Source organism: Melitaea cinxia, chromosome 5, assembly GCF_905220565.1.
Source record: "Melitaea cinxia chromosome 5, ilMelCinx1.1, whole genome shotgun sequence".
Taxonomy (NCBI): Eukaryota; Metazoa; Arthropoda; class Insecta; order Lepidoptera; family Nymphalidae; genus Melitaea; species Melitaea cinxia.
The window spans coordinates 7,230,941-7,244,463 of NC_059398.1; the positions used below are offsets into that span (position 1 = coordinate 7,230,941).

At 37.7% G+C, this 13,523-nt stretch overlaps 2 protein-coding genes across 2 annotated transcripts; one reads left to right on the forward strand and one right to left on the reverse strand.

Annotated features, from left to right (window-relative positions):
* Positions 1-494: 494 nt before the first annotated feature.
* On the reverse strand, positions 495-10,338 carry LOC123653789 (organic cation transporter protein). The gene is made up of 10 exons (XM_045589772.1): positions 10,309-10,338; positions 9,166-9,416; positions 9,065-9,074; positions 8,732-8,928; positions 7,962-8,288; positions 7,657-7,887; positions 7,355-7,572; positions 6,462-6,661; positions 5,682-5,829; positions 495-565 (listed from the first exon to the last, which is right to left on the reverse strand). The coding sequence occupies exons 1-10, from the start codon at positions 10,336-10,338 to the stop codon at positions 495-497; spliced, it is 1,683 nt and encodes a 560-aa protein (XP_045445728.1).
* A 1,574-nt stretch (positions 10,339-11,912) lies between these two features.
* On the forward strand, positions 11,913-12,413 carry LOC123653790 (craniofacial development protein 2-like). The gene has a single exon (XM_045589773.1). It carries the CDS (start codon positions 11,913-11,915, stop codon positions 12,411-12,413), a length of 501 nt encoding a protein of 166 aa, XP_045445729.1.
* The last annotated feature ends 1,110 nt before the right edge of the window (positions 12,414-13,523 follow it).

The following is a 13,523-nucleotide window of genomic DNA, read 5'->3' on the forward strand; positions in this document are numbered from 1 at the left end:
AAAATCGATCAACTTTAGTCATGTGTCGTACGTAGAGATTATAATTTTATATTGTTTTACTATTTTATCTTATGTAACTTTTATACCATTACTAGCTGACCCCGCAAACGTTGTTGTGCCGTATATGTTATTAACCCTCGTAATCCCCCCCCCCCCCCTAAAACTTAGGGGTATGAAAAATAGATGTTATAACTGCAAACTAAACAATACTATTTTGTTAAATTCCACGCGGACGAAGTCACGGGCACAGCTAGTTAAAAATAAATCGACTCTGGTTTTTTAAGTAATCGAAAGCTTTATGAATACCACTGAAGTTTTGAATGGAAATCCACTATAGTAGAAAAACGATTGGAAATTGTTGATTCCGCGTTGAAACAACTAGCCTCCTAGGACAATGATTGGATGTAACTAGGTTTAATATATTTGCCAATAACTCTTGCATTTAGCAGAATATCTATATTACACCAAAGTATTAATCCGAATTGTTTCACCCTTTAAAATTGATATCTGTAACTGAGAATTGAATACGTAGCGGTCGAGCAAAACTTAATAAAAATAGAGGAAACTATTATTATTAAGTATTACCTTAAGCAAAACCAGATCACGTTTATACTGTAGATTCCGCTTACCGATATCATTACTGACATACTATAAGATCTAGTCATTACCAATTTTCCGTGTACCACAAAATATAATCTTTTCCATTTTCCGCAAATATCCCCCTACCTGTTGATGAAGGGAATGAAACATCTACCGATCGTGAAACCGTGTCAACCGCTTGCTAATGCAGACCAGTCCTGTGCGCTGAACATAATCTGGCGCCATACCACGAACTGACCTTGCACAACTGATAACATTCCAAGACAATGTCGTATATTGCAAGCAGCACCAAATTAGCTTTGAAGATGTGAGAGTACAACCAATAGCACCCACAAACTGGATATTATTCTCAAAGCTGAAAACTACTCTTACAACGACCTTCATCAATGAAATAAGTAAGCACCCTGTCTACGTTACTTATGTCATGAACATCAACGAGCCGTGTGATGTTGAGATGCAACGAATTAATTTAGACGAAGTGCTCGGCAGCGAGAGGTCTCCGCCTACTATGGCCATCAGGGCCTGGCACTGGGGTCCCCAAGCGACTCAGTCCTCTAGAGGGTGACGCGCCGTATCCATCAGAGTGCCACACTTATAGCAAGCAGGGGTAGCTTCCCTCCTAGCGATTTGATGGCTGCTTCATTAAGTACCTACTTAACGAATCAGCCATGTCCGGTAAGTACCTGTGTCAGCCTGAAGGCAGCACCCCGTGCCGTCTTCAACCCAGCCATTGAGGTTGGGACGTATTGCATTCAATGTCACAGAACCCGCCGCTGGGTACCTGGTATCAACCAATCGATAAGAACCCTCTGAGCCTAAGCCCTTATCTTATGTTGTTTAAAATCTCCTCTAACCCAAGGCTATCTGGGAGAAGTCGCTTACCTAGCGATAAGACCGCCTTTGCGCATAATATTATTTTGTAAGTTTTATTTTTAAGATACCTATGGATGTTAACTGCTATAGACAATAAAGTATATTTCTACTTTTCTTCTTCTTCTCCTCTGATTGTGAGAGAAAAAGATCTGGCTTCCACGTTGTGTTCATACGAAAAAGTCGATCAAAGCAGTAAGGGAGAGAATTCGAAAAAATCCTGTTCGAAAATATAAGATTTTATTTCGTGAGATGGAGATAGCACCTAGAACAATGTCGCGTATTTTAAAAGGTGGCTTAATACTTCATCATTTCTTAACTGATAATTTAATAATTGTGTTTGCTAGAGTAAACGAAAAAACCGACTTCAATTACATTGAGAAATAATACAACGTAAGTAGACAAAAAACATAATTAAAAAACGCACTGGTCGCCACTACGATTTTCAAAGGTTCCCTTTAGTTTCTCTAGGATGCCATCGTCAGGTCCTGATTTCCTGGTACCCATGGGATATCTCATTTCGAACAAAAAGAACCAGTAAAATCAAAATAAACGACGAAGCTATCCGCGAACACATTATATATGCCCGCGGCTTCGCCCGCGTTTAAATCAGTGAGTCAAAAAGTTTTCCCGGCAAACTTGCCACGATGTCCTTAGATGGCGAAGTGGCTTCTTCCGGACCGGGACAGATATAATATCATAAATAATGGTTCGTTATTAAACAGGTTTGTTATTTTTGTTGGCGTCCTGTCGTGTTGGCGCATTGGCGCGTTAGCACGTTGGCGCATTGGCGTGTTGGCGTGTTGGCGCATTGGCGTGTTGGCGTATTTGCGTGTTGGCGTGTTGGCGTATTGGCACATTGGCGTGTTGGCGTGTTGGCGTGTTGGCGTGTTCGCGTATTGGCGTGTTGGCGTGTTGGCGTATTGGCACACTGGCGTGTTGGCGTGTTGGCGCATTGGCGTGTTGGCGCATTGGCGTGTTGGCGAGTTGGCGTTTTGACATGTTGGCGTATTGGCGTATTGGGGTGTTGGCGTATTGGCGTATTGGCGTGTTGACGTGTTGGCGCATTGGCGTGTTGGCATATTGGCGTGTTGGCATGTTGGCGTGTTGGACTGTTGGCGTGTTGGCGTGTTGGCGTGTTGGCGTATTGGCGTGTTGGCGTGTTGGACTGTTGGCGTGTTGGCACATTGGCGTGTTGGCGTGTTGGCATATTGGCGTATTGGCGTGTTGGCGCATTGGCGTGTTGGCGTATAGGCGTGTTGGCGTATTGGCGTATTGGCACAATGGCGTGTTGGCACATTGGCGTATTGGCGTGTTGGCGTGTTGGCGCATTGGTGTGTTGGCGTGTTGGACTGTTGGCGTGTTGGCGTATTGGTGTGTTGGCGTGTTGGCGTGATGGCGTATTGGCACATTGGCGTGTTGGCGTATTTGCGTGTTGGCGTATTGGCGTATTGGGGTGTTGGCGTATTGGCGTATTGGCGTTTTGACGTGTTGGCGCATTGGCGTGTTGGCATATTGGCGTGTTGGCATGTTGGCGTGTTGGAATGTTGGCGTGTTGGCGTGTTGGCGTATTGGCGTGTTGGCGTGTTGGACTGTTGGCGTGTTGGCACATTGGCGTGTTGGCGTGTTGGCATATTGGCGTATTGGCGTGTTGGCGCATTGGCGTGTTGGCGTATAGGCGTGTTGGCGTATTGGCACATTGGCGTGTTGGCGTGTTGGCGCATTGGCGTATTGGCGTGTTGGCGCATTGGCGTGTTGGCGTATTTGCGTGTTGGCGTGTTGGCGTATTGGCACATTGGCGTGTTGGCGTATTTGCGTGTTGGCGTGTTGGCGTATTGGCACATTGGCGTGTTGGCGTGTTGGCGTGTTCGCGTATTGGCGTGTTGGCGTGTTGGCGTATTGGCACACTGGCGTGTTGGCGTGTTGGCGCATTGGCGTGTTGGCGCATAGGCGTGTTGGCGAGTTGGCGTTTTGACATGTTGGCGTATTGGCGTATTGGGGTGTTGGCGTATTGGCATATTGGCGTGTTGACGTGTTGGCGCATTGGCGTGTTGGCATATTGGCGTGTTGGCATGTTGGCGTGTTGGACTGTTGGCGTGTTGGCGTGTTGGCGTGTTGGCGTGTTGGCGTATTGGCGTGTTGGCGTGTTGGACTGCTGGCGTGTTGGCACATTGGCGTGTTGGCGTATTGGCGTATTGGCACATTGGCGTGTTGGCGCATTGGCGTATTGGCGTGTTGGCGTGTTGGCGCATTGGTGTGTTGGCGTGTTGGACTGTTGGCGTGTTGGCGTATTGGTGTGTTGGCGTGTTGGCGTGATGGCATATTGGCACATTGGCGTGTTGGCGTATTTGCGTGTTGGCGTGTTGGCGTATTGGCACATTGGCGTGTTGGCGTGTTCGCGTATTGGCGTGTTGGCGTGTTGGCGTATTGGCACACTGGCGTGTTGGCGTGTTGGCATGTTGGCGTGTTGGACTGTTGGCGTGTTGGCGTGTTGGCGTATTGGCGTATTGGCGTATTGGGGTGTTGGCGTATTGGCGTATTGGCGTGTTGACGTGTTGGCGCATTGGCGTGTTGGCATATTGGCATACATTTTAAATATCAAGCATCTTACTTCAAAAACATAGAACTTTCGTACAAACTTCCAACCCCCGTTTTACCCCCTTAGGGGTCGACTTTCATAAAATCCGTTCTTAGCGGATGTCTACGCTCTATAAGGAACCTACCTGCCAAATTTCAAGTTTCTAGGTGTTATAGTTTCGGAGATTTCGTGATGCATTCATTTCTTAGTGATGCACCTTTCGCTTTTATATATATTATTATAGATATACGTTCGAATTGAAAACACTCCACCTTTTTTTAAAATCAGTAAAAAAAGATTAGGGTGGTAAAATAACTTATTATTATAAAATTTTGTTTACGGATGAGCAATATTTTAACAAACAAAATGACCGCATTTATGCTCAAAGCTCTAAGGAAACATCCCAATTAGTCAACAAAGTACAATGTGGGCATTAACCGAATTCAGAGATAGTTTTGGTGGGGTGTTAGCTATAAAGAAGTAGCTGAACCATATTTTTGTAAAAAGGTATCAAAACATCGGCACAAGTGTATCAAGATACCATTCTTGAGAAGATAGTTAAGTATCTTAACAATATCATGTTCAATAACCAAGAATGACCCTTTTAACAAGACTCGGCGCCGGGTCAGAAAGTTCGATCCGCCCAATCTTTGTTAGAAACCAACGTTCCGGACTTCATCAGAGCTGAAGACTGGCCGTCATCTAGTCCCGATCTTAATCTGCTAGATTATGATTTATGGTAAATTTTAGAGAGTATGGCTTGCTCTAAGTGCCATGACAATTCGGAGTTCCTAAAACAATCCGAATCACTTCTTACACAGTTCTTCTTTTTTGATCTATAAATGACATTGCAATTTTTTTTGAAAAATAGCTTCGGATACTATCCATAAAGTTAGATTTCAAACAGACAAATCTATATTACCAACTAGCTGTGCCCATGACTTCGTCCGAGTGGAATAGTGACTTTGGACAGCAATTTCGGATATATCTTTTGGTTTAAATTGGATTATAAACACTGACGTTTGGGTATTTACATGTTCAACGTGATTCTTCAAATTGACATAACTTTTTTATTCGTGAACCGATCGACATGAAACATTGAAACACTATATGTTAAGTGAAGCTTACCACAATATATTGTTTATTGAAAACCACATCTAAATCGGATAATCCGTTTCTGAGATTAGTGTGCACAAACTCACAGACAAACAGAGAAAAATTCTAGTAATCATTGTTTTGGCTGCTATTTGCGTTGATAAAAGTTCCAATAAATTGTTTCTTTAATATATTCTATGTACAGACAGTGATCCGTTACATTTTGATTATATGTTTATTGACGTTGCAACGCTACGATTCCATCAATTGATATAAAGAAGAAGAGAAACTCATAAAAGTAATAGTTTTTTTTTTTTTATAGGGTATCAAAAAATAAAATTATTTCTTAATTTTTTTAAATTTATTAATATTAATTATTATTACAAAAGTTTTGCAGTCTTTCAAAATTAAAACAATCTTACACTATAATATAAATTTAAGGTATATTCTACTGATTCTTTATACTTAAGTAATATTAGAGTATTTTATTACTATTATACTTTTAACGGTTTCAATTGTTCCGATTTTTGAGCAGTACTATCCTTAGATCCAAAACATTTAGCTTCTTCTAGTGTTTCAGGTAGTTTAGCATTTAATGTTTCTGGTAAAATGAATGCTGCTACGAAACCGAACAATGATGTTGCTGCCAATATAAAACCTGGTATTCTTGGGTCATATCGTCGTCCCTGTAAATTACATGAGCGATTATTGAATTTGTTTTACAATTCATTACAGTTTAATGCTAGGTGTGCATAGAGTAACTACACTTTAACTATAGCGTAAAATAACTAACTGTATTTTTTACATTTCCGTCTTTCGAAATGAAAAGGAAACGCGCAATATTAGATAATTTGCTTACACCAATCAATTTCTAATTATTATTTACTTTATTTAGGTATTTCTATTGGAGTAATTCGTTTCAATGATAAGAATTCAGGGGGTGGAGCTTACAAACCATCTGCCAATGATATACTTGTCTCTCGTTCTATCTCATTACGTTTGTGCAAACAATTGCTTGTTCAATTTGTATTTAGTCGATAGGAAAATTAAAAAAAAAAATTATATAGCTTAACACCAAAAACTTAGTATAATAATATAAAAGTAATATTGCTATTTGTCTAGTTAGTAATTTTGTAGTTTTTTTTTTCGTACACAGTTTTGTAGTCACAGCTAATTGCGTCAACGACTAAGCAAATTTACGTTCGATCCTTAGTTTAGAGTTATATCTTATGTTGATTTTGTGTATTAAGTAATGGAAATAAAGTTATGGAAAAGTCGTTTTTACTAACTAGCAGATAAATAATATGACAAATCTTACCAAGTACATAACAAAAGGAATAGCGGCGGAGACTATCCCTGCTATTACATTTCCAAATGCCATTCCTGATTGTCGTAGACAGGTTGGGTAAAATTCCATAGTCAATAAATTAAGAACAAAAACTGTAATAATTGTTGATAGCCTGGCAATAATATTGATTGCACTTCCGACCCACCATTCCCGAATTAAGCCTCCAGTACCTAAAATAAAACAGTAAATCAAGACAAAGCGTCTGTAAAGCGCGTGTATCTGACGTGCTCGTGTTTTTATAACAATCGATTTTTTTACCAATCTGATTAGCTGCCCTAGACTTCGACACTATATAAAAGGCTCAAGTATGGTTGGAGTACCACAAGGTGCAAGGCTACTCCCATTATGTTATTCTAATACTCTCCAGTCAAAAATCCCCAGTAGGGGTCCCCTACCATTATTGTTACATGTGTTAATTGACATAACTAAAAACTATTGAACCAATAATTTTTTTTTATAACTTTTAAAAAATTGACTTTATTTATACAAAATATTATACATATTTACAATTCCACGCGGACATGATTTATACCAAAACTATCTGTAAATATTTAGTTCTTAAGTTGTGAATTGTAAATATGTATAATATTTTGTATAAATAACCAATAATTGAATTGATAATGAGTTTTAGGAGTAATTTAAAATTTCACGATTTTCATGGAATAAAAATGTATTTTGACTATTCCGCATAATTTTATAATTTTGCTTTTATAAAATATCAGACAAAACATTATGTAATTGTAGAAAAAATTTATTTGGTTCGCAATATTTACATATAATTTTAAAAAGTTGCATGTATCAATGTGTCATTAAGAAATTGAATAATAATGTAAAAAAAATAATTATTACAATTTTTAACTTACTGTTTTCTCTAATAATGACAGTTGTCCACATAACAGCTAAAACACTGATTGAAGTAATTCCAGTATACCGACGGCCGATACGATCAGAAAGCCAAGCTGCTAAATATATAGAAGGAATCTCTGCCAAGGCTTGTAAAGCGAAATCTAGAAATGGATTGCTATCTGTTCTTTCACCTGAGCTCATTACCAGATATGTATAGCTCAACGAAGCCGCCATCCTACAGACAAAAAAAAAAAAACAATTTTATAACAACAAAATTTAAACAATGCAATTTTTAGTCGATTGTTTGAGTTATACTCACCAAATTACGGCTTGTAAGATGGTATTCAATGCAAGTCGTCTTGAAGAGAACAATGAAAACACTCCGAAAACTTGAGGTTTTTCCTCCGCTTCTTCAATTAGGCTCATCATAAGTTTTTCTGTGTTAGCTTCCATGTTTTTATTATTAGTTTTAGCTATCTTCTTGAGTATTATTAAGGACTCCTCTACTCTACCTTGACTATACAACCACCGAGGGGATTCGATTACTTTCCTAGAAATTAAATGAACATTTAATACGACGCTGTTTAACAAAAAAAAAGTAATTTTAAAGTCACGGCTACTTACCAGGACATAATTACAAAAGGAATAAGTGGAGCTGTCGTAACTATAAGAAATAGCTTCCAATCTCGTGCCCACCACATAAAAAGAGGCGTTAAAAATATTCCAAAGCTGCTCGCTACTAATCGTAACCTAACGATAGCTGATCCACGATTTACAGAAGACATTTCTAGACATATTATCGATACAGTTTGTAAAGCTGTTGTAGATGGAAAACTAGCAATTAAACAACCAATAAAAAATATAATATATGAATTTCCTCCCATTAGGGAGATGAACCGTCCTACTAACAGCATTGTTGTTGTAATTATATACGTGTAACGACGACCATATCTGTAAAATAAAAAAAAACTTTTTAATTTCAAATATTATTATTTTAGGTGAATAAAGGATAAAAATAACTTTAATAACAATTAGAACACTTAAACTAATGTAAACATTATTGTGATTTTTCAGTGTATTTAGGGTAAAAAAAAGGTTTATTGCATTAGAATACGAGTTAACATCTTTTGACAAATGTTGATTCTACAAAAAAAAAATTAATCATTGTTATTGCACATAGATTCATACCAGAAAATTCGTGAGTGGACGATACTTCTGTTTTGATGTTTGATATATGGCTTAGAAAAAGTTGAAAATTATGAAAATCGACTGTGGGAGATAGAATGAATCAGAGAACTAAAGACTATTTATCTGAGAAGTAATATTTTAATACGATTATAGAATTCTTCTATCGTGGCGGAACCAAAAACATAATATTATTAAACAATACTTACACGTCACTAAACCACCCGAAAAATATAGATCCGACAACCTCTGCTAATTTCGTGTACATTAATACGCTTACACCATTCATTTCTTTGTCGCAAACCCAATTGTTTTCAGATGTCACTGTTGTTTCGTACCAAGTCTTGTCATACGTATATTCAAGACAGGCTGAAATAAAAGATAAGATCATATTGTTGCCTTTACTCTACAAAGAAATGGTTAAATAATTAAACTCGTTAAGTAAAATACAAAAATGCACTTGTGTACTTACCCTTTGTTTCATTACTTTTGTAGGGATCGACATACATAGAGCAACTATCGAACTGAAGTTCGCCTATAACATTTTCATACCTAAAAAGGATGATAACAAATATTGTTAAAATTAAATTTAACTTAAAATATTATAAGCAAAAACTAAAAGATAGTACTTAGTTTATCCTACCTTGGTATATTCCTTATTCTCCAGTCTATTTCACTAATATTTTGCGGTTTTTCTGGAATTTTACATTCGTGAGGCGTAACTGTGAGCGCCAAAAGAATGTTTAGGAACACTACCATGAAAATTACTACAAATGCTATGTGATAAATGAAATCATAACGATTTTGATATTTATTTTCATTCCCGATTTCGGATAGGGCACGGTCGTAAACGTTGTCCATGTTTGTGAGGTAATGGAGACGATCTAACACTTTCTACGATTTTGGTAGTCTTATATATATAATTTGCAGATAGTTGTATTAGTTTAGTTTTCTTCGTCACTGCTACTATCATACTATTTTATTTGCGATTTCTTTATCTCATGCAAATATAGGTACTTAACCTATTTATAAACAATATGTAAATAGTATTTTGTGACGTGATAAATGTGACTTGTTTCTTTCCTTTACTTTTACTTTAATAAAAATTCCATAGCATATTTTATTTCAATACTCACATTAACAATTTTTAAAAGTCAAAAGATAATTTTGTGAACAAAAACTAACAAATGTGCAGAAATATAAAAAAGTAGATTTTTTTTAATTATAAGAGATACTAAACGGCATTTGTAAAATTTAATTTGTTTTATATAAGTATATAAAACAAATTTAATTTGTTTTATATAAGTATATAAAACAAATTAATAAATATATCATTCAAATAAAGCATTTCACCAAAATGGTTTCATACCGTTAGAGGAAACGAAAAATTATTAAATAAATAATATGTACGATTTTATTTTTGTGTTACCCACACATTAGGAATTCTAATTATTCAAAATATATTCGATACCAAATATATTTCGATATTCAAAAATGTTTATGATTAAATAAAAATTCAGCATAAACAAACAAAATTGTTAATTTTTTTATTTTATAATTGTATATATTTAAGAAATGACTAGAAGTCGTTGCAATCTTTAAAATTTACATTTTAATGTTTAAATTTAGAATAATCACATTATCATATGTTTACTTTGGTGACAATCTTAAATTTATAAGCTATGGAAAAGCCGCTAAGTGCGACTTGAACTCACAACGAAGATTCCGTATCACCATACATTATTAAAAATACAAAAGTTTTCTAACAGTGCCATAAAAAAATTACTAAAGACAGTAAGTCTTCTTTACTAATCATACTACTTACTTATGAGTACTTATTATGAATTATTATCTTATTTTTTATTTTTTCTGTAAAATATATTTAAATGTATTTAAGTATGGCCATTAAATAGTTACGTGGCAAACTGGAAGATAGACAACTCAAAACAGAATAGTCTTCGTAATATTGCTCATTAGTACCCTAATAAAACGGATCCCAGCTAGGGTGTACGCAAAATAAACGTCGTAATAAAAACATTTATTTAAATATTTATAGCCAACACGTGATTATTAATTTAAGTATTAAAATGTAAATCAAATAAAGTGAAACAATATATTACTCGTATCTTAAGTATACACCAATACAATAAATCTGAGAGCTTATGTTTGTTTGTTTGATTCTTTTCATGAGCTATTTTTAAAAAGTCTGCTGAGAAAGGTCAAAGACTACAAAATATTACACAACTTGTACAAACACATACGATTAGAAAAGTACCATAGGTAATTAATGTGGGTGAAACCCGTAAATATAGTACTATATCGAAATAATATATTTCTTATTTTAGTATGCGCTTTTTTTTGGGGAGGTATATATGTAACGAAGCCGTTCTTACCAATTGTATAAGGTATTCTAAAAATTATTTGAACCTATGTATAGTAATTGCTTAAAATTAAAAGTAATTGCAATATTTCTAACAAGGCATTCCAATTCAAATTCGTGTCATATCATCAGCACTGCCTTAAATAAAATGCTGTGTGGTTACGGCAATAAGAATATCGCCACCCCCTCTCTTCCCGTGGGTGTGGTAAGAGGCGACTAAGGGATAACACAGTTCCACTACCACCTTGGAACTTAAAAAGCCGACCGATGGCGGAATAACCATCTATCTGCTGGGTTTGAAATACACAGGCCGAAGACGAGCAGCAGCGTCTTCCATGCGATAAAGCCACCATTGCGGTCACCAACCCGACTGCCCAGTGTGGTGACTATGTGCAAAACACATGAGTTCACTCCATTTTTGGCGCGAACTTGTGGAGGCCTACGTCCAGCAGTGGACTGTATTAGGCTGGAGTGAGTAATATATATTAATTAGCTGTCCCCGCAAACGTTATTTTGCCATATACATGTTATTAACCCCCTTAATCCCCCACCCCCCACCACTTATAACTTAGGGGTACGAAAAATAGATGTTGGCCGATTCTCAGAACTACCCGATATGCACGCAAAGTTTTATAAAAATCGGTCCGGATCGGTTTTGTAAAATGATAATTATTATACTTATTTATTGCGAATTATTCGCATGGGTATAGCTAGTATTTCTATATTATTATTACTATTTTATATTTTATATTCTGTCCAGAGGGTGGGGCCACTAGATATCTATCCGATAACTGGTTGGAACCGCTACGGGTACGCGACCCCGGACTACTCTAGCTGCTAGTGTCACACACCCCTCCCCGTGATCCGTGGCACTGGTATCCGTAACCCCAGATCCTTCTCTCACATAAATCCTTCTCACCTATCCTTCTTCTTACCTTGAATTTCCCAAGGAGGGTTGATGTCAGGCAGGCGGCCGGTCGTAAAATATACAAGCCAAATCACATCACAACATGAGCTTGGGAATTAGAGTATGCGATAATGCTAGGGCGTACCCCACAGGCGCCGCGCAGATGCAGCACCCGGCGTCTGTGGGAAATGGACAAGGGTTGCTGCTCCAGGGACGGGGGCAGCGTAAGAGGCGAGTCCAGGAGGTGAGCTTGAGGATTGCCAGTTGGAATGTGGGTACGATGACTGGGAGAGGACGAGAGCTAGCAGATGTTTTGGAAAGGAGACGGATAAATATAGCGTGCTTGCAGGAGACGAAGTGGAAGGGACAGAGAGCAAGAGAAATAGGGGCGGGTTATAAGTTTTATTATTGCGGCTGTGATGGGAAAAGAAATGGCGTAGGTATAGTGTTAGATAGAGAGCTCCAGAACAAGGTGATGGATGTGAAAAGAGTGAATGATAGAGTTATTGCAGTAAAACTGTTGATTGAAGACTCGGTTTTAAATGTCGTTAGTGTGTATGCGCCGCAAACGGGATGCGATGACAGTATGAAAGAAAGATTTTGATGCGGTAATAATGAAAGTACCAGAGTGTGAGGAAATATACATTGGGGGGGACTTTAATGGACATGTGGGAAGGATGAATGACGGGTATGAGAGGGTGCATAGGGGCAGAGGTTACGGAGTTAGGAACCGAGACGGTGAAGCTCTACTTGAAGCAGCCTTGGCCTTTGACTTAGCAATAGCCAACACATTCTATCAAAAACGGGAACAACACCTTATCACATACCGTAGTGGTCTACACTCTACCCAAATTGACTACATTCTTTTAAGAAGAAACAGGCTAAAATCGGCCAAGGACTGCAAGATAATACCGAGTGAGAGTCTCGTCTCCCAGCATAGGCTACTGCTCCTGGACTTAACTCTGAAAGTTCAGAGTTTAAATAAGAGCCCGAAGCCCCCAGTTAGAACGAAATGGTACAGATTGGATGATAGGGAGGTGGCTGCAGAATTCCGGGAAAGAGTGGTTGGTAAAATGATAGAGATGGGAGATATGGTGGGGATGGGAGTAAACGAGTGCTGGAGTGAGATGGCAACGTGGGTGCGAAGTGTGGCAAGGGATGTCTTAGGGGAAACGAAAGGGAAAAGGAAGATAGAGAAGGATACATGGTGGTGGAATGAGGAAGTACAGACGATTTTGAAAGAAAAGAAGAATGCTTTCAAAGAATGGAAAAGAGTGGAAGATGGAAATGACAGAGAAAAGAAAATAAAAAGATCAGATTACCAAAACATTAAAAAGAAGGCTAAGAAAGCAGTCGCTATCGCAAGGGCCAAGGCTCAAGATAAGTTGTATCATTTTTTAGAGAGCCCACAAGGTCAAAAAAATATTTTTAGAATATCAAGAGAGAGAGAGATGAATGCAAGAGATGTAAATCATATGAAATGTATAAAAGACGAAGCGGGGAAGATTTTGACGGACGATGAGGAAATAAAAGAACGCTGGAAGAGATACTTTAATAACTTGATGAATGAAGAAAATGAATGGAGCGGAGTGTTAGAAAATGTACGAAGTAATGAAGAAATGGTGAAAGAGGTAAGTATAGAGGAAGTGAAGATGGCAGTGCAGAGTATGAAGAATGGGAAAGCAGTTGGGCCAGATGGTATACCAGCGGAAGT

What these genes read in the sequence shown, in the direction of transcription:
- LOC123653789 (XM_045589772.1), bottom strand. Translation starts at nt 10,338, where the DNA reads ATGATTAGTAAAGAAGACTTACTGTCTTTA. An exon ending in ATCTTACAAGCCGTAATTTG is followed by an intron (nt 7,573 to 7,656) that starts GTGAGTATAACT and finishes TTTTGTCTGTAG; the next exon opens with GATGGCGGCTTCGTTGAGCT. An exon ending in ATGTTTTGGATCTAAGGATA is followed by an intron (nt 566 to 5,681) that starts GTACTGCTCAAA and finishes TAATAATAATAG; the next exon opens with TTTCCTCTATTTTTATTAAG.
- LOC123653790 (XM_045589773.1), top strand. Translation starts at nt 11,913, where the DNA reads ATGAGCTTGGGAATTAGAGTATGCGATAATGCTAGGGCGTACCCCACA.